The sequence below is a fragment of the Myxocyprinus asiaticus genome, chromosome 12, assembly GCF_019703515.2.
Source record: "Myxocyprinus asiaticus isolate MX2 ecotype Aquarium Trade chromosome 12, UBuf_Myxa_2, whole genome shotgun sequence".
In the NCBI taxonomy this organism is placed as follows: Eukaryota; Metazoa; Chordata; class Actinopteri; order Cypriniformes; family Catostomidae; genus Myxocyprinus; species Myxocyprinus asiaticus.
The window spans coordinates 3,734,675-3,754,618 of record NC_059355.1 but is presented as its reverse complement, the minus strand read 5'-3'; the positions used below and the strand labels follow the sequence as shown (position 1 = coordinate 3,754,618).

The 19,944-nt window shown below is 37.0% G+C and overlaps 1 protein-coding gene across 5 annotated transcripts in view; it reads right to left on the bottom strand.

The window, feature by feature from the left end:
• Positions 1-19,944, bottom strand: part of LOC127449668 (plakophilin-4-like) — a 50,961-nt gene that overhangs the window by 12,294 nt on the left and 18,723 nt on the right. For 3 of the 5 annotated variants that reach the window (XM_051713222.1, XM_051713223.1, XM_051713226.1), the window contains exons 6-13: positions 17,471-17,667; positions 16,746-17,175; positions 6,603-6,761; positions 5,917-6,127; positions 5,293-5,425; positions 3,968-4,181; positions 1,646-1,829; positions 1,301-1,418 (exon numbers count right to left, since the gene is read on the bottom strand). In XM_051713222.1, coding sequence (XP_051569182.1) covers positions 1,301-1,418; positions 1,646-1,829; positions 3,968-4,181; positions 5,293-5,425; positions 5,917-6,127; positions 6,603-6,761; positions 16,746-17,175; positions 17,471-17,667 — 1,646 coding nt within the window. The remainder of the gene's footprint in view (positions 1-1,300; positions 1,419-1,645; positions 1,830-3,967; positions 4,182-5,292; positions 5,426-5,916; positions 6,128-6,602; positions 6,762-16,745; positions 17,176-17,470; positions 17,668-19,944) is intronic. The other 2 variants (XM_051713224.1, XM_051713225.1) reach the window with 1 other exon arrangement.

The window sequence follows — 19,944 nt, the reverse complement described above, 5'->3', positions numbered from 1 at the left end:
AAAGTAGTTTATCGTATACATTGGACAAAAGCAAAGTTAGTCAAATTTTCACCAAATTTAGATCCCTTGTGTGATAGGTGCAGAATTGATATAGCTAATCATTCACACAGGTTTTGGTCATGTTTAAAGATAGTTCATTTCTGGCTATTAATATTTAATTTCCTTTCGGGGGCCCTGCAAATATTCATTAATCCTTCCTCTACTCCAGCGATATCTGGTTCAACCTCATCAGAATTCTACCTAGACAACAATATAACAAATATTATTGCTTTTTTAACTCTCTTAGCTAGACATCTTATATTGCTTAAATGGAAGGACATATTCCACCAACTTTTAGCCACTGGGTCGGAGATCTTATGTATCACCTCACATTAGAGAAGATTCGTTACTCCATAAAAGGTTGTAGTCAAATATTCTTCGATATTTGGCAGCCGGTATTGAAATACATACAGAAAATTGACCCAACTGAAATACTGTATCTATTACTTGAGTCTTGTATTTATTTATTTATTTTTGTTGTTGTTGTTGTTGTTGTTGTTTTGCCACAAATGCTACTGATTGAGCTTAACTTGTATTGAAATATTCCTTTAAAGAAAGGCATGATTTTCTAAAGCTGGTCACTGGGCGCTTTGAAACATTTGAAACATTACAGTATGAATTTTTTGTAAAGCTTTGAAACAATGTGTATTGTGAAAAGGCAATAAAAAAAAAAAAAACGACTTAAATTCCTCATTTAAAAAATCATATGAAAAATTTCATAATAATAATAATAATAATAATAATAATAATAACACACTTCATTTCTCAGTATGAATTACCATAAAACCTGTTATATTATATAAACAACATATGGAGTATTTTCATAAAAAACAATTGGTGATATTACAGTAATAATCAACATTTAAAATGCTTTATATACTGTATAATACATTTATTAAATTTATTAAACCATAAAAGTACACTTCATTTCCCAGAATGCTCTAATTTAAACCAAATTTTGATGTCAGAATTCATTTTGCTGACGCAAAAATAGAGAAAAATGTGTTCTACATATCAGGGAATAAATCATTAGTCAAAATGAATGTTAATATATATTTTGTGAAAAACAAATGTGACTGTACTGAATGTTTTCATTTTACAATTCAGTAATTTCCTCTTCCTGTCAATCCAATTCAACATTCTAGGGGTGTTCAATTCCATTCAAATTCAAACTCACAAATTGAAACAAAGCAAATTTTCAAAATCAGAATTTTGTCCAGTGCTGATAGAATCTGTGTGCAATCAGAAGGATCCCTCTCACCTTGCTGTCATAATCGGAAGTGTTTACGCAGGTTTTGATTATATAGAGGAGAGAATCAATGAGCCCTTCACAGCAACGCATCTGCCTTCTCGCCTCTTCTCCTGCTGAGCTCAGGTTCCTGACACAAACACAAACACACATCAGCATCATGTGATCAACAATACAATGGCATTCATCAGATATGTAGTAAAAACAGTCGTTCTCACTAGGGAAGGTAAATAGTATCTATCCCTTAGGATTAAGAGTGTAAATGAATGTGCTTCTACTGCGGGTCCCTTTGGTGATGGTGTAGGATACAAATGTGTGTACATGCAAGAGCGGGTCAGACCTGTGTGTTGGCTGTACCTGAGGCATCCGGTGGTATTCCTTAGCACCAAAGATGAGTGCAGTTTGAGTTTCTGGTCCTCTCGCTGGGGGGCCGCACCCCACCCAGAGTGAGGGATGATCACTGTGTTGGTGAGTGGACTGAGAGCGTCCCGAGCGATCGTCATCTTCACAGAATCACATGATGACAGGTTCCACAGCACACCTGCCCAGATGGGACAACAAAAAGTATTAGTACTGCCAGCCAATGCCATATACCATGCATTAGTAAGAATTAAAGGAAATTTTTACCCATTAATGAAAATTCTGTCATTATTTGTGCACTCTCATGTTGTTCAAAACCCGTATGATTTTTTTTCTTGCATGGAACACAAAAAAATGTGTTTTGCAGAATGTCACGAGACCAGCGAAAAAAAATGTCATTTGATGTTATGGCGTGCCAGGTTTGAATGTGCGCAAGCGTGTATGAGATTTGAGAGCTACAGCGGAGGGACACATTTGCAACAAATCGTGATGGAAATTTTGGTATATTATTCACACAAAGCTATTTTAAAGTTTCTTAAAGGGGTCAGGACATGCCTTTTTATATTATTTTAATATGTTTGCTGAGGTTCACTTACAATATTAGTCATATATTCTAAAAACATGATCATTTTCCACCCTTATTCTGACCCTCTGTCAGAAATGGTCGGTTTTGGTGCTGCTTCTCCTTTAAGACATGACAGTAAACACCTACTGTTCTGACTGGCTCTCTGCACTTGACTGACCTGCTCTCTCACTGCCATCTCACTGCTCACCGCTACTGGGTGGGGCTATGGAAGTGATAAGGTGAAGTAGGCATTGATGGTTTGTTGTGGAGGCGGTCAGATTCAAATGTATACCACAGTGTGTCATCACAATGTGGAGGAAGTAGAGAACGAATTGTTTTGGCAGCTATGTTTCAACAAATGCTCTTTTTGCCGTGAATTTTATTTTATGACACGAGTGTGAGAAAATGATGACAGATTTCACATTTTGGGGTGATCTATGCCTTTAACTACAGTATAACATGCAATTAAAAGACACTTGATCATTTCACATATACTTAGGATGTTACTTAGCTTGGAGGGAACATGCGTGCACGTTTATTTGTAAGGGATAATGTAGTCGGCCGGTTGCTATCGCAAAATAAACCCTGACAGGGAGAACTTGTATCGCCCTGAAGGGGTTTATTTTGCGATAACAACAGGCTGACTGTACGGTATCCTGCTTATTACACGACTACTAACCAAATAAATAAATACATGGAAATAAATTATTGATTTGCGTCGAAATTATGTGAGAAGAAAGAAACAGCTGAAATACACCTCCGGTTTGAGTTCTGCTGGTTTTTATTTTGTAATTAATAACTGTCTCACTGCTCATTTTCAGTTTATTACAAGACCACATGCCAAATAAATGAATAAACATGCACGAAGAAGCAGGAAGCATCCTAGAAACAGGAACAATGGCTTGCCATACCCGATGAGCGGTCTGATACGTGGATGTGCAGTTGTTACTGAGAAATATCAGACCGCTAGATGGCGCCATTAACCAGTCAGAATCAAGTATTCAAGAGAGCCATGTAATACGTGTAGATTTCAGCTCAGCTTTTAATTAAATGCTTTGTCCCTCTACAGTAAACAGAGCAACGAAACCCAGTTACTGTGATCTTGCATCTAAGGTGCGAGGCAAAATCTCATCTCACCATAGAAGCAAAAGTAAGCAAGATAGAACCCACTGGACAGAAATATCACAAATTAGATCTCTTTACAAGCTTAGTTCTTTCTCCAAGAGAGCAAAAAAATCAAATGGAGATTAAATGGAGACGTTTGCTTAAGACTCTGAAGAATCTGACAAATATTTAAAGACCACAGTAATCTCACATATGTCTCTAGAGTTTTAGAAGAGATCTCATCAATGTCTCACACTCTGCTCAGATTTGTCAAACCACCAAAGTCTGCAATAAAAATGTAGATATTTCAATATAAACGCAAACATTTCTCATTCAATATTTCCAAGACCAAAATATTTAAGCTATGCTGTATGCCTTCAGAAGACTTGGAATAGGATGCTAGACACATGGACTACATTTATGATACTTCTGCATCCTTTTTAAAGCTTTAATAAATGTATCCTTTTGTGTTGCACAGATGAAAGTCATGTGGGTTTGGAATGACAAGAGGGTAAATTCTGACATAATTTTCATTTTTGGGTGAATATTCCTTTAAGAAAGAGCGAGACAGAGAGGACGAGAGACAGAAAACAGAAAGGAAAATGACTCCCTTATGTCAGTCAGTCATGTAACCTCACACACCCACTCACCGGTTACGAGCTCTCGCACTTCTGTGTCTGGAGTCTTTCTCAACAGACGAACCAAGGCTGGGATTCCACCGGCATTCCTCACACACACTTTATTATCATCAGTGGCTTTTCCAAACACCAGGTTCCTCAGAGCTCCGCAGGCATTTCGCTGAACCTCCAGGGTTTTGTGGTCGAGCAGATCCACCAGGTGCCGGATCCCCCCCAGCCGGCACACCTGTGGAGGTGTGAGAAATGTATATTTGTACCTCTTGATGTGTGTCCAAGGTGTGTGTTTCTTGTCCAAGTTATATGCCTGTGTATGAGTGTGTGCATTTGTTTGTCTTTGGCATAGTTATACTTTAAAGGGACAAAATTGTTTAAAAAACTGTCCCCAGACCCTACTAAGAAGACTAACAAGAATGGTCACCATCATACGTTGTGTTTTGAATGCAGGTGTGCCAGTGTCTCCAGCTGGCTGCTTAACTAGCTTAACCAGCAACCATGGTCAACCAAATTAATGTAATGATCATAGTGGTGAAAATGAAAAGTCTCCCATCATTTACTCACCCTCATGCCATCCCAGATGTGTATGACTTTCTTCAGCAGAACACAAATGAAGATTTTGTAGGTCCATTCAATGCAAGTGAATGGTGATCCAAAAATCACATAAAGAAAACATAAAAGTAACCCATTTGACTCCAGTGTTTAAATCCATATCTTCAGAAGCTATATAATAGGTGTGGATGAGAAACAGAACAATATTAAATCATTTATTTACTCTAAATCTCCACTTTAACTTTCACTTTCAGATGTGAAATTGAAACTAAACAGGTACATGTGACTTTCAGATGTAAAAGTAAAAGTGGAGATTTAGAGTAAAAAAGGGACTTAAATTTGTATCTGTTACTCACCCACACCAATTATATTGCTTCTGAAGATATGGATTTAAACACTGGAGTTGTATGGATTACTTTTATGTTTCCTTTATGTGATTTTTGGAGCTACAAAGGTCTGATCACCATTCACTTGTATTGTATGAACCTACAGAGCTGAGATATTCTTCTAAAAATCTTCATTTGTGTTCTGCTGAAGAAAGAAAGTCATACACATCTGGTATGTGTATGGTTAGCTAAATCTGAGAAAAAAACATCCATAAAAGCAAAAACGATTCGTAAAGTAGCTAAATAATGCCTTTATTCAATTCTAAACATGTTCAAAGTTGTATTTTAGGCTTAGGACTAGGGTTAGGGTTAATCTACAGTAATTTTATGTGTACTTGAGAACAACAAAAGTCAATAGAAAGTGGCAATTTACATAGGGAGGTAAGCATATGTGTATAATCATACCTCTGCCTTTATGCGGTTGTCTCCGTAGCACAGGTGCTGTATGTACGCTGCAGCGTTGGCTTGGACAGAAGGGAAATGATGCTGCAGCATCCGAATCACCTCTGGCAGCTCGGGGTCTCTCCATGTAAACTCTCTAGCCCCCCCACATGTGTACAGAATACAGATGGCAAACATACAAATAAATGAGATGTCTCTCACATTTGACAAACTAAAGTTGGCAGATTTGAATAAACATTCCAATCTTTCTTTTCACTCATATACATTACAGTGTTTACATGTTAGCATGAGTACAAACAACTAAACATATGAAGTCAGTCCAGCTTTTATTATTTGCAATCCCATTTCTCGTTAAAAAATAAACTGCAAATGTGAATGAGCACTCAAGTGATCTGGTTTTATTTATTTTTTCAAGCCTTGTTCTGTCTGCAAAATAAATACCTAGAAAACACCTAGAAATCTGATTAAATTATAAAGAGACATATGTATAAACATTGAAAAGAAACATCCATTTTCATGTAAATTAGTTCATTTACAAGCCAAGTTATCCGACCACAAAGCACAGTCTCAATGTTTTAAACGGCAATGACTTCAGAGTACACAGCCAATCGTAACACTCGTAATCACCTGGGATCTTTGTAAACGCTATCAATGGAAGGAGTTCTTGTGACAGTGTTGTCAATGGCAGCTGCGTGTCTGCTGTAGTTTGACTCGGCATGACGGTAGTGACCAGGGCGATAGGTGTCAGAGTGCGTTGCCATGGAGCCCATGGAGAATATCCCTCGATGGTACCTCAGAGTGCTACACTGACTAGTGGTCCTTTGCAAAGTACCAAATCCTGAGTGAGAGAATGCAGATTGGTTCTGATTAAAAGGACCCATGAAATCAAAATTGGAGTTTTGTGGCTTTTAGTCCATGTCTGTTAGCTTTGAGGTCATCAGTATGCTAGTGTACTAAATTGACAAAATGATCTTTTAGCAGATATGCACATATGAAATTTACAGTCTTTCTCTTCTGGGAAAATTGACCTAAAAGCAGATCAATAAAATCCTCTAGAAAGAGAATTTCCCCCAAGCTAATACTACCCGTCTGACTAGCATTAGCAAGCATTAGCCAATCACGGTTCATGGCTGTGATGTAAATAAAAGGATATTGGCTATTTAAAAAAAGGGGACGAGTAATTCTCGACTCAATAGGAAATACATCAACGCAGAAAAGAAAATTGTGTTTCGTGGGGTCTTTACAACTGGGTGAATGTCTCATATTGAGTTAGCAAAGCTAGTTGCTATGCATGAAGGAAATCCAGCACATACCTGTACTGTTTCTGGAGAGAGCACTCTGGGAGCCATGAGTTGGGCTCTGGTATAGAGGGTTCTGGAAGGTTCTGTCCTCATAGATGGGTGTGATGTGGCAGTCAGGGGAGCGGGTCTCCTGGCCTAACTGGCTGTTCTGACTGTAAGATGTTTGCAGGCCTATATCAAGATCAGAGTCACAATCTTATACACTTTAATAACCTGCTAGCACATTTTGTGCAGACGTGAAAGGCAAAAGCAGGCAAAAATGTGGAAGTACGCTTTAAGCTTTTAAGAGCCCTCCAAACAAAAAATCGGTCTCTGATAAAACATCTACTAAACTATACAGAAATATTTATGATTTATATGTTGCTTGAAAGTAGGACTGTCAAACGCTTACAAATATATATCAAATTAATTACATAATGTACCAATTAATCGAATTAATCACATACATAAATAATTATTGTGGAAGGCCTCCCAAATAAAGATACTTTAGTATATACAAATTTTAATAATTATTATATATAATAAATCTTATAATTCAGATAATTAAAATACACTACATCATATATGTATTTTGTGGCAGCAGACAACAACAAAATACAAAAAGTGGCATTTAAAGTCAGAATATTGTTTGTTTTATATCCATATCATTGAACACAACCCCATTATTGGCCTACTTCTGTCTGCGCTATATTTTTAATTGTTGGTCTATGCACTCATGCATCAGATGGAGCGTGTCACTTTGGTTGCATCGCATCTCACTAGTTTTCAGCATCTCTTGTTATAAGTGCTGTGTTTTTAGGATACCGTGTCAAATTAAACATATTTCGAAACTTTGAAAAATGCATCTTGAGGTCACTGCATTCTGTTGTGCTCCGTTTAGCTGTCTTTAAGCGCAAGAGCGCGTTATCTGTGGAAGACTGTGCTGCCTACTCTTGTTGGGTGAGTTTTCTGTACAGCCGGAGTCGCACTGACTGCCCCCTACTGCCACAGATTTGGTGGTACATCAAGCTTGAAATATTCCTATGGTAGGAACATTTCTAACTACAGAATTTAAGCATGGGTTAAGGGCATGATTAATTGCATTTCTTTTTTTTATGCATTATTTTTCACATAATTAATCGCACTAAAATGACAGCTCTGTTGCAAACATAAATATTTTGTCAAAATACACCGCTATTTTTGAACAGCTGTCAGATGCTTTTTGTAGCCAGATAGCGTAGTTACAACATCTACCAGCAGGGGCTTACTTAGCCATGCTAACTAGCAATTAGTCTACTGGCTGTACAACTAGAGATTGAAGGTGAGTAAGACTTTTGATGTTCTTCTTACATCAAGCAAGTGCGCCTCTTGAGTCCAAAGTAAAGATGTGAGTTACTGTATATTTTACAAAAACGGCATGCTATAATTAACCACTCCACTGGACTTTGACACCTTCAGACGTGTCTGTGAGAGATAATGACCTTGAGCAAAGATGAGACGCATTCGACAGCAGGAGCTAAGAGGTGAAAACACTCGGTATGAGTGGTTTGTGTTTCTATATTGAAAGAAGGCACTTGCTAAGCTATGCTGCCATTGGTCTTGTAAATGTCAGTTAGCCACTTTTTTGTGACAAAATCAGTGATATGCATACAATTAATTGTGCACTTCAGCTGAATTAGCGAAAGGCCCTCGACATTTTCTCAGCTTCTCTCCCACACATGATTTCAAATGGTAAACAGTCTACAACAGATTTGCTCAAATGCCTACCCGAAATTGCATACCCAATTACACAACTTTTGGAGGATCATTACTGAAACTGACAAACCTTTTGAATGTTTGTATAAACATTGTGTGCTCATTAATGCACTAAATTAAGCAAGATGGTAGAACTTGCTGAGCTTTAAGAGTTACCATGCAACACCTAAGACATTGTGACACTGATATTAAAAACCAGAACTTTCAACGGAACACATGTGATCCAGACAAATCCATGCCTGCAAACTATCAGCTGCAACAGAGATGAAAGATGGGTTTCCCGATCTTACCCGTTTAAGATCATCTTAACTACCGCTTTACGTTATTTTACGATAGAGTAATGCCTGTTTTCCAAAAAAACAGCATGTCGATTTCTCAGTATCAAGTAGACCTTTAAGGAATAGTTCACCCAAAAATGAAAATTCTCTCATCATTTACTCACCCTTATGCCATCCCAGATGTTTATGACTTCCTTTCTTCAGCAGAACACAAATGAAGATTTTTAGAAAAAATATCTCAGCTCTGTAGGTCCATACAATTCAAGTGAATGGCGATCAGACCTTTGTAGCTCCAAATATCACATAAAGGAACCATAAAAGTAATCCATAAAACTCCAGTGATTAAATCCATGTCTTCAGAAGCGTTATGATAGGTGTGAGTGAGAAACAGAACAATATTTAAGTCCTTTTTTACTCTAAATCTCCACTTTCACTTTTACTTTCAGATGTTAAAGTGAAACAAAACAGGCACCACATATGACTTTCAGATGTAAAAGTGAAAGTGCAGATTTAGAGTAAACGATTTAGAGTAACTATCACTTGATCACAAGTGCTGAAGTAAGGCTGAAACATTGCCAAAATGTTCAGGAGTTTGTCTTCTCAAGACAATTTGTCTTCTATAGAAAGACAATTGGTGCATTCATATTTCATCTGGTTAGAGGTCTAGGTGCTGTTTACTTGTAGCCTTACTGGCATTATGCAACATGCAATTTGTGACTGCCATGTAAACTGAGCCAGCCTTCGAAGGAAGGAAGAAGAGTAGGATGAGGAAGACTAAGGGAATTGCTAATTTGTACACTCTCACTCGAATCGCCTTTGTTAACAATATACTTTTTAAAGTATATACAGTAGGCCTATTTATTTAAGTTTTAAACTGAAGGGTCACATCTGTGTTCATGCGATATATGATTAAAAAGTACAAATCATTTGTCTGTTGCTGTTACATTTAGGCTTATCAAAGAAGACCGCCCTGCAAAATATGCATACTTTGATACCATGAAAGTGCCTTATATACTGTATCGACTTTCTAACAGGCCTCAGCCAGTCTACTCTCAAAATATCGGTATTCACTATTGGAAAAGCCCTATCGGTTAAAAACTACTCTTACAAAAAAGTATTGATGGTATCATACAGTACCATGATACTTAGACAAATACCATGCTGTGGAATGATTACCATATACAGTATACGTACTATTGTATTTACATCAAGGTATTTCAATGAAATTTCCAAAATAAACATACTTTATCATATATTAACATACCCCATAAAAACACATGATAATACCATGGTATGTTTTGTTGGTGTCGATCCAGGTACTTTTTTTGTTAGTGTTATTTGAGACCAGATACTGTAGTTCCTGACCTGCTTATGCTCATTTTTAGGCTTTCTGTTTTATCATCAAATGTACAGTATAGGCAGGGTTGGGGAATAACGGAATACATGTAACGGTATTATGCATTTAAAATACAAAATATAAGTAACTGTATTCCACTACAGTTACAGTTTAAATCATTGGTAATTAGAATACAGTTACATTCAAAAAGTATTTTGATTACTGCAGAGATTACTTTGCATTTTATTGTCATTTGTTTCATTTAATATTTAGTCCTTTCAGATGGAAAACATTTATACATATAAATGATGTGATCCAAAGTGCATTTGAACAGCGGTGAAACACTTTCTTATGATGTGTTACATTCATACGAGCAGACAGAGAAGTAAGTTTGAAGTAAGTTTGGAGCAGAAGAAATAGAAATAAACCTTGTGTAAATTGGCAGCTTTACGCTAAGATAAAATGCTATTTCTAGCCATTTTACATGCACATGTTACCAAACACGATCATATTTTTTTATCAAGAAAATTCACGTTGGATCATAATTTCTTTTTTTCTAGTAAGTTCTTTGATATTAGGGCAAAAATCATATTCTTGATAATAATTTTTTAATTGTTTTCCTGAAAAAATATAAAAAAAATCCTTAAAAAAAGTCCAATTGTGCAAATGTGTGTTTTCTCTAGCACATGTTTTGTTGGTTTTAAAATAAATTGTAAAATATATATATATATTTTTTTTTTTTTTTTTTTTTTTGTGAAATACAATTTTACTTTCATCATATTTTTGTTATAGCTACTGTGTATTCAAACCACACTGACATTCAGACAAAGGTTAATCATATAATAAAGGCAGATTTTATCCTGAAAGGTTTAAATGTGTTTATACCACAGGTCTGTTGAATGCTTGATTCTGATTGGTTGACAGACGTTCTAAGGTGTGCAGTTATTTTCCAGTAAACGCACAGCTATGAAGTATTTCCTGGTCTTGACCGCATAACGGTTACATATATGACTTCACCAAATTATTTCAGTTATTTCAAAGAGCCGTACAGGTTACCACTGCAAAATAACAAATTAACACAAAGACACTGGATAAGTACATTGGATAAGAATGACAATGTCTATAATATCCTAAATTTATTTGAGCACTCTGTCTCTCTCTCTTTCACAATCGTCTCACCCACACTCACACATGCAGACACTGACACACACACACACACACACACACACACACACACACACAAAGAGAGAGACGTAAACGCACCCCCGCGACTTCAATACAACAGTTTCTATAATATCTGAAATAACTGTGGAAAGCACCCTCGTGCTCCCCCTCCACATGGACACACACACGCATTACACACACACTTACTCGCAAGCAAAAACAGAGCCGTGATGTCAGCGCACACCTGCATCTCAGTGGAGTTGAAAACAGTTGTTAAGGTTTATATCAGAAAAGCTATATACAAAAATGGCGACACTCGCTGCTGCTGAGAAGTGTGCTTAAACTTACATCTTGGATTTTGAAGCGATGTTACTTGAAGCGACGAGAGTTGCGACAAACAAAGGTAATCCCACACGCGATCTCTCTCAGTTTCTAAGAATCTCTCTTCGCTCACTTTTACACAAACTCACACAAAAATGCACACACACATGCACAAATGCCCTACCTTGTTACTCCAGTAAGTGCTCCAGTAAAGCAGCGCAAGCCTCGCAATCCTCCGTTGCTAGTTCTAAAGTGACGCAATGAAGCAATGAAGGCTTGAGCTGTATCAAAACAACACATAATCCATGGCGGAAGAAAGTTTCCTCTCACAAGAGTGTTTTAGGGACGAAAAGCAGAAAAAGTCTTGAGATAAAACCCTGAACGATGTCTTATGGTGTGGTAACCGAGGTATAAGTGGAATAATTGACTCTAGCCTGTTGAATTATTGAAAAATAATGCACACCTGTGGTGCATTACCACCTCGGGGTGTGCATTATTTTTCAGTAATTCAACGGACCATCGTCAATTATTCCATACTTATAGGACAGAAGTATTTTCATGGAAGTCAGGTCAGGGCTGGCTGTCACTCATGTTTCAAATGTCATAAATGTATCCTATAAATATATAATTGATTAATTACAATATCTGTTGGCCAAAACAATGTTTTGATATTTTTGTGTTATCTTTTCCATTTTAGTCTATATTCGATCATTTTGTGCTTTACAATTATTCTTCTTTTCAAATTTAGCTGAAGAGCCTATAATAGTTTGTTTCATGCAAACATACATTTAAAGAGAGGAACTGGTTTAGTGGCAAGTTCCATTGTGACAACTTTCCCCATATAGTGTAACAATTTGCCACGCTACTGGGGCTTGTTGTCACAAAAGGTCAACATGTGTTCATTGAACTGTACAATTTTTCCTGGGCAATCACGGTGAAAAATGTTCTAAGGTTTTTGTAGCCAAGTCTTCAAGGCATGTGGCTATGCAGAAATTGACTTTCGAAAAAAAATACTCTGAAAAATATTCACTGGAGTGAAAAGTGTGACAAGATGCCACGTTCTCCTCTAAGCCTATTCACATGTGCTCACCTAATTATATGAAATATCCCTGCCTTTATAAAATGACTAGATGTTGAGTGAATAGAACATTAGAATAGAAAGGCCTTCTTTTTTGGAACTGCCAATCAGGCACTGTCAACATAATAAAACAAACTGTGAATTAAAAAAAATAACAGCACATGTTTGTTGGTTTGGAACAGTCATGCAGAATTCAGTGACTTTCATACATTTCTAATCTCTTCATAAATCTCTAAATTCTGCTATAGTTCTTTCAGAAGAGCCTGGAGATAAAAGCTACTTCTTAAAATGTTTTACATCACATGTGATCTTCAAAAATATACAGCATAAATGGGGCAGTGAGGCACATCAGAGGAAGCATCCCACAGAGCCAGAACGTGCGATTATCATCTGAGTAATCCTACAAAACACTACAGCACACACAGACACAACTCAATATCCCTGCAGCTCTAGTTTCATGTGGATGTTCATCGCAAATGGAATTGAGCCTGTAATAAGATTTGGAAACAATACAACATAAAGGCTCTATATTAATGCATCACAACACTTTTTATTCACAAACTCATATGCACGCACTGCATCACATAATCAGAGTCATCCACCGGGTTATGATCATTCGGGTAGGAGCAATTAAAAGGATCCTCTTTCGTGCTTCTATGAGAACAAATTTGTGTGAGCCTCCCTGCGGCGTCCATCTAGACCACCATCTCTTCTCAATTGTTTCCGTGGCGAGAGATATGTTAAGTTTCTTTCTTGTGGCTCTAGATTGTGCCGAGAAACACATCATAAATTCTCCCCAGTGCTTTCAAGGTATGACATTCACCTTATGAGTGGATTTTCAGGAAAGAAATAGCTTCTTAAACCAAGGACAATTTTATAATCCAAACCAAACACACCCACACACACAGATGTGACAGCATTACTAATCCATTTGTAATATCAAGCATATACAACGCTAAGAAAGTTTCACACACAGTCAAATTTGTGTAGCTAAATCCACAACTTATCAGGAGTAGAAATTGTGTTTAATACAGTTCTGGCCTGATCAGGATGGAACGGTAAGTTGTTTTACGAATTTAAACTTTATGGAGTAATGTTTTATGTATCAGAAAATAAACTAGACTTGATCTAGATGGGTAAATGTCTGTGCCACCACATAAGGTGGGTGTGGTTGCTATGGCATTGCTATGCTGTAGTTTATTGTTGTTGCTGTTACTGTATTAGTCAATTTTATTATTTTGATGAAAATCTCCTTTAAATTTAATCAATGTTTCGTCATTTTACATGAACTAAAATGGCATATAATCTTATTCAACATAAATAACATATTTTAGTTGACGATAGTGAAAATGACAAAACATTTTGAAAAATGCATAAATTTACAACTTTAAACATCTAAGATAATAGCATATAATGAGTAAACTTAAGTATTAGACGCTTTTAAGAAGTTACTCTATTGTGAATTCTTAAAGGAATAGTTCACCCAAAAATGAAAATTCTCTCATCATTTACTCACCCTCATGCCATCCCAGATGTGTATGACTTTCTTTCTTCTGCAGAACACAAATTAAGATTTTTAGAAGAATATCTCAGCTCTGTAGGTCCATTCAATGCAAGTGAATGGTGATCAGACCTTTGTAGGCATAAAAGTAATCCATTCGAGTAGTTAAATAAATGTCTTGATAAGTGATATGATAGGTGAGGGTGAGAAACAGTCACTTTCACATTGTTCTTCTTGAGTTTTTGGTGATTCACATTCTTCATGCATATCGCCCTCTACTGGGCTGGGAGAAGAATATCAAGCAAAAAAGGACTTAAATATTGATCTGTTTCTCACCACATCTATTATATCACTTCTAGAAAATATGGATTAAAACACTGGAGTCAGATGGATTACTTTTATGATGCTTTTATGTAGTGTTTGGAGTGTCAAGTTTTTGTCACAAATTCACTTGCATTATATGGACCTACAGAGCTGGAATATTCTTCTAAAAATCTTAATTTGTGTTCCGCAGAAGAAAGAAAGTCAGACACATCTGGGATGGCATGAGGGTGAGTAAATGATGAGAGAATATTCATTTTTGGGTGAACTATCCCTTTAATGCTTTAGAGACTGCTGTTAATTTCCTTGTTTTACACAGGATATTGCATTTGGTGTAGAACTTTTTATGGAAACAGTGTATTCATTACGCAAATTACATATTCTGACTAGAGCATAACTTCAAGTTCAACTGTGCTTTTGCTTCATAGTGCAGTAATATCATGTTGATGTTGCTGATATAAATGATTAAACTCATGTGTATACAGTATATATATATATATGTGTGTGTGTGTGTGTGTGTGTGTAGTATATATATGACATATACAGTATGTACACAGTATATATATATATATATATATATATATATATATATATATATGCTCTTTTTGTTCTCGAAACTCAAGCAGGAAAATCCACAACATAATAAAAATTGATTATTTTAATAAATTCTTCTCGATTTTTCTTTCGTTTCCTAAAAATGAAATGTCTTTATGGATTGTTAATATCTTGCAGTATTACTTTGTTCTTGTCATATTTTTGTCAACGGTTAGTTTTAATTCATTCTTTTTCATCTCGTCTTTGTTAGCATTGCTGAAATCAAAAAACCCTTTGTCAACTAACATTTTTGTCAGTAATTTTGTTGGCAAGATTAACACTAGGGTGTTCTGAGTGTTTTTTACCGTGTTGCTATGCAATCGCTAGGGTGTTCTATGTGGTTGCTAGGTAAGTGCAAGGTGGTTGCTAGGGTGTTCTGGATCAATGGAAAACCCCTTACCCTAAGTACGAGCAATTATAATAGTGATGATTGCCTTATCAAACAACATAAAGGCTCGCTCACATTCACCCTAGCCCAGAGAAATTTTACAGGCAAAGATGGCGTGGCCAGATGAGATGTGCATTTAAAACCCGTCCATAGAAAAATTAAGAGTTCTGGCAAACCACTGTGGCAAATGTGCTGCAAATTTGCCTCTAATTATTTTGACATGCAAATGAGCTTTGCGGCAAACTCTTTTTGCAGTATTGTTGCCACAGGTTTGCTAGAGAAGTGTTTGCCATTAGCAGCAAATTGTCCATTGTTGCCAAAGGTATGCTGCAGCTTCAACAAGAATTTGTGGCAAATCAGAAGCTCATTTGCATGTGAAAATAATGAGTGGCAAATTTATGGCAAGTATGCCAGAACTCTAGATATTTGTAAAGCCGCCCACACAGAGGTCACTGGCAAACCAAGCAACTTGCTATAGAGCGCATCATTTAGGTTTCAGATGTAAAAATCCATTAATTATTTCAATAGACAAATTGATTTTTACAGATAACTTACAAACCTTTAAAGACAGACATAATGTGATATCCAAGGTTGCTTATCGATGATATTCTTCTGTTAAAGTCATGAGTCTGTGTTATTTCAACTTCATTGTTTAAAAAAACGTGTTTAGTAGCGGAGTTCCTGGTGAACAACTAAACTACCTGTGGTCTAGCAGACAAGAGAAGTGTGGCCAAGAAAGCTGCCAAACAAGCCTGGAAGTGACCGCCAACTCCCATGATGTACTGTGAATGATGCAAAGGAGTTTCACACCCAAACTACTTATACTATATTTGTATATATCACAATATTTCGCAATATGCGTAAACTATATTGTTTATATACTTATAATCAACAACCTAAAATCAATAGTTTTATATATTTCCATCGTTTTGTATTCAATTATGTCACCAGCAATGCTTCATGCCATTGAATTTCATGCCCACGTAAAAGACGTTAAGTACAGAGTCTTGTACCTTTATCTTTTTGCCTGATTTTCAAATACTTTTTGCTTCTAAACAAAGTTTGTAATGTTGTGATTGCCCAAGGAGCTGGTTGGTTTGGTTCATGGCTTAGAACTCTTTTAAGAAGGATTTCATGAAAAGTCTATGGAAGAAATGAATGGGGAAAATACTTCAGGAACCCAGACGGCTGAAAAAAGTTGGCAGGCACTGTTGAGCTCTACTGGACAAGACTGCGAAGTTGTCCAAAAATCTCAAACCCCACATGAATTTTAAGTAGGGAAATGTCTTCACCACCGGAAGTCCATCAGCTGAAATTCCTGACTGCGCCATTTCCCATTGAGATGACTGTATTTCACCAATGCAATTATGCCATACAAGGGTCAAAGTGATGGAGGCTTAGTAAAATTATGAAACGGGACAGTTTGTGTGTGTAACCCACCTGTAAGACTATCGGGCCTGGACAGAACCATCCTCTCAAAGATGTCATAGGTCCGAGACCCAAAAGAAGAGTGAGTGCTGTCATAGGCTCGTGACTCGTGCTTCCCCAGGGTTCCGTACTGCTGTGGCTGAGCAGTCATACCGGACCGCAGGAGTGTTGGTGATGACTCAGGCTCTGACCCCGCCCTGTGCCGTCCCAGGTAGGTGGAGTGGACTGGATCGGGGGCGTGGCTGGATGTAGGAGGCAAGGTGGTGCCAGGAAATACGCTAGGTAGAGGACGAGGCTCTGAGACTATTGGCGAGCCATATGGGCTTCCAAGAGAAGTGCGCAGGGGCTGTCGCGACGCAGGTGGGGAGGGAGTATAAAGCGGGGAAGGCGCACGCGAGGGAACAGAACTGACACGCCTCATGACACGCCCACTTCCTGTCACCTGAGAAACAAATTACAGACATTCAAACACTAAGCAATATACATAATGTATACAGTACTCAACAATCTGGTAATATACTTCACATAATCAAATGCCATTATGACAAGTTTTTTCTCATTTTTTATTTTGGGTATATTTAAAGTACATTTAAGTTTGATTTCTCAGGACACCTATCTACTTTGTATGCACGGTTTTCCAAAATATAGTGCTTAAAGAATCTTTAATGATATTTTTAAAAGGGTCAAATACAACTAATTTGTGTGTGTGTGTGTGTGTGTGTGTGTTTATACTGTACCTGTGCTGAGGCCTGTCCTTCAGCCCTAGAGCTCATGACAAGGGTGGGGCTTCCACTAGGGGCGGAGCTAGTCGACTGGGACCTCCCTTCAGAACGCCTAGGTGTTACTGTGTTGCTATAGTAACCACTCACTTCCTGATATCCACTATCTGCATACGAATTCATCTGAGTAGAGCTGCGTGAGTTTGCTGCAGACCCTTAACAAAGGAAACAGTCAGAGGAAGGGCAAAGAGAAAAACAAGAAGACAACAGATGTTCTGTTGAAATCTTGTAAAAAGATGGTAAAATAATTCTATTTGGAGTATGGATTGCTGTATTCCAAGTTAATGACTACTTAAAGGTGTAGTATGTAAAAATTTTCATGTAATATTCACCTTTTTTTTGCCAATGTGTGAACGGCTTGTAACGCAACTTAAAAAATGAGCCCTTCCCAGACTTCCTAGGTTGCCTGTTAAAGCCTGTAGACTGATTTTCATGCAAAGGGAGCGGGTCAGATTTGCCAGGAAAGTCCAAAGGATGTGACGTTTATGCGCGCTCCCGAGAGCCTTCTACTGAATCCCGTCTGGCTAAGCGGGAACGTGATCGTGGTCGAGCGAAAACTAGAGTGAACATCGGCAGGGCATTTGATTCCTGGAGGGACCTACGTTCGGTTTTGGGGATCAAAACCGACCCTGAATTGACGTTCTTCTTATTGGACAGGTAAGCTTACATAACTGCAAAGCATGTGAAATATAGCACCATAAGGATTGATCTGTGTAATTTTAGCTAACTTGATCTTGCCTGCTAACGCTGACGAATTGCAAGCTACCTTGCTTCGTAACTTTCAAATAATTTCAACGATCTTCTCTTTATACTAAAAGTCAGGTTTACAGGATAAATTTAAGCAAAAACGCTGGTTTCTGGGACGTAGTACAACATATGACATACAAAACATACAATAGTGCAGAATAACAGTGCAACAGTAAACTGTCTGGTATAGTTTGGTAGTATGTAGCTGTATGTGTGTATCAGTATGCTATGTTAGCTGATAAGTAATTTTAGTTTAGTCTCAAAGTTTATAGTAAAATTAATCATAACTGTGTAAGTGTAATTATGCTAACTCATCTGTCAGCATGATGCCAGTGAATCATGTTCAGACTCTTTGTACGTTATGTCATTGTTTTGGCCGTTGCTCGCTCGCTCACATCCCTATGGAGTATGTGCACGAGCGCGAGCACGAGCAACAGGTAGCTGCAGTTCACTTAACGGCCACGGGTGTCATTAATAACAAGGGTTTCTGAATCTTACATACTGCACCTTTAAGCTCTATCGACAGCATCTGTGGCCTGCTGTCTCTTGTCATGGAAAATAATATTGAATAATACCTCAGTTTGTAAAATGAATAAAAAATGTGAATAAAGTGATAGAAGTACAAAGAAAGCCTTGCAGGAAAGCTGGCAGCACTTCAAAACACTTTGATTTGGTATCAGATGATAATACTATGGTACTTTGATATCTATTATGGCACTGAATTATCACCATATTCACACACAATGTAATTTTCACATAACTACATTAGTACTTCAAAGAATACCACTGTACATGTCCAAAAAGCCAAGGTAATACTATGGAACTACCTGTAAGTCTATGGGATTTCTCCTCAACAAGTCAAACAATTTGAGGTATCATTTACAGTATGTCCATAGTACAAATGATCCAGGACTAGTTAAATGTCAAAGTTTATTACTAAGGGTTAAGGGTTAGTTCAAATCCTTTACTCTAAGTATGAGCAATACTAATTGCCTTAGCAAGCACCACTAATAACAAACATTTTTATTGAAAAAAAACAAAAGAAAAAAAAACAAAATGTAAATGCACTTACAAAAATATAAGCATTACATTTGTGCTTTTAAATCCAACTAGGCTTCCATTGTAAGGCTTTGTTCACACTGCACATAAATCTGATTTGTTTTTCAAATCTGATATTTTAAGGCTGACTGTCTGCAGTCTTATTTTGCAAGTGATGTTAAAAGACATAAGAGAGTTGCTGTCATTATGAAAAGAGTGGATGGAACACAGGAAAATTATGACATGTTGCCATGGTTCTTGATTCATGACTATTTATATCACTGTAGTCACATTGTGTCCTGAAAGATAAAACAACTACTTGAAATCCGATCTGACCATTCAGACTGAAAGGCATTTCCGAAAATAATTTTAATTGGATTTAAAACACATATAGATGTGGTTTGTATTGGGTTTGTAAAAAATTAAATGGTGTTTTTTTTGTTTTTGTTTTTGTTCAGACTACAAACAACTAAATGTATTTGAGTCGCATATGCAAAAAATTGGGCATTTACTGCAAATCATGTGTGTATTACAGAATACTCATTACAGTATACTATGGATTGAGTCTAAATAATTTTCTCTGGCAATCGACTGCAGTTCACAGATGCAGTTGATAGAGCTTATGTTGTATTTAAACAATAGTTCAC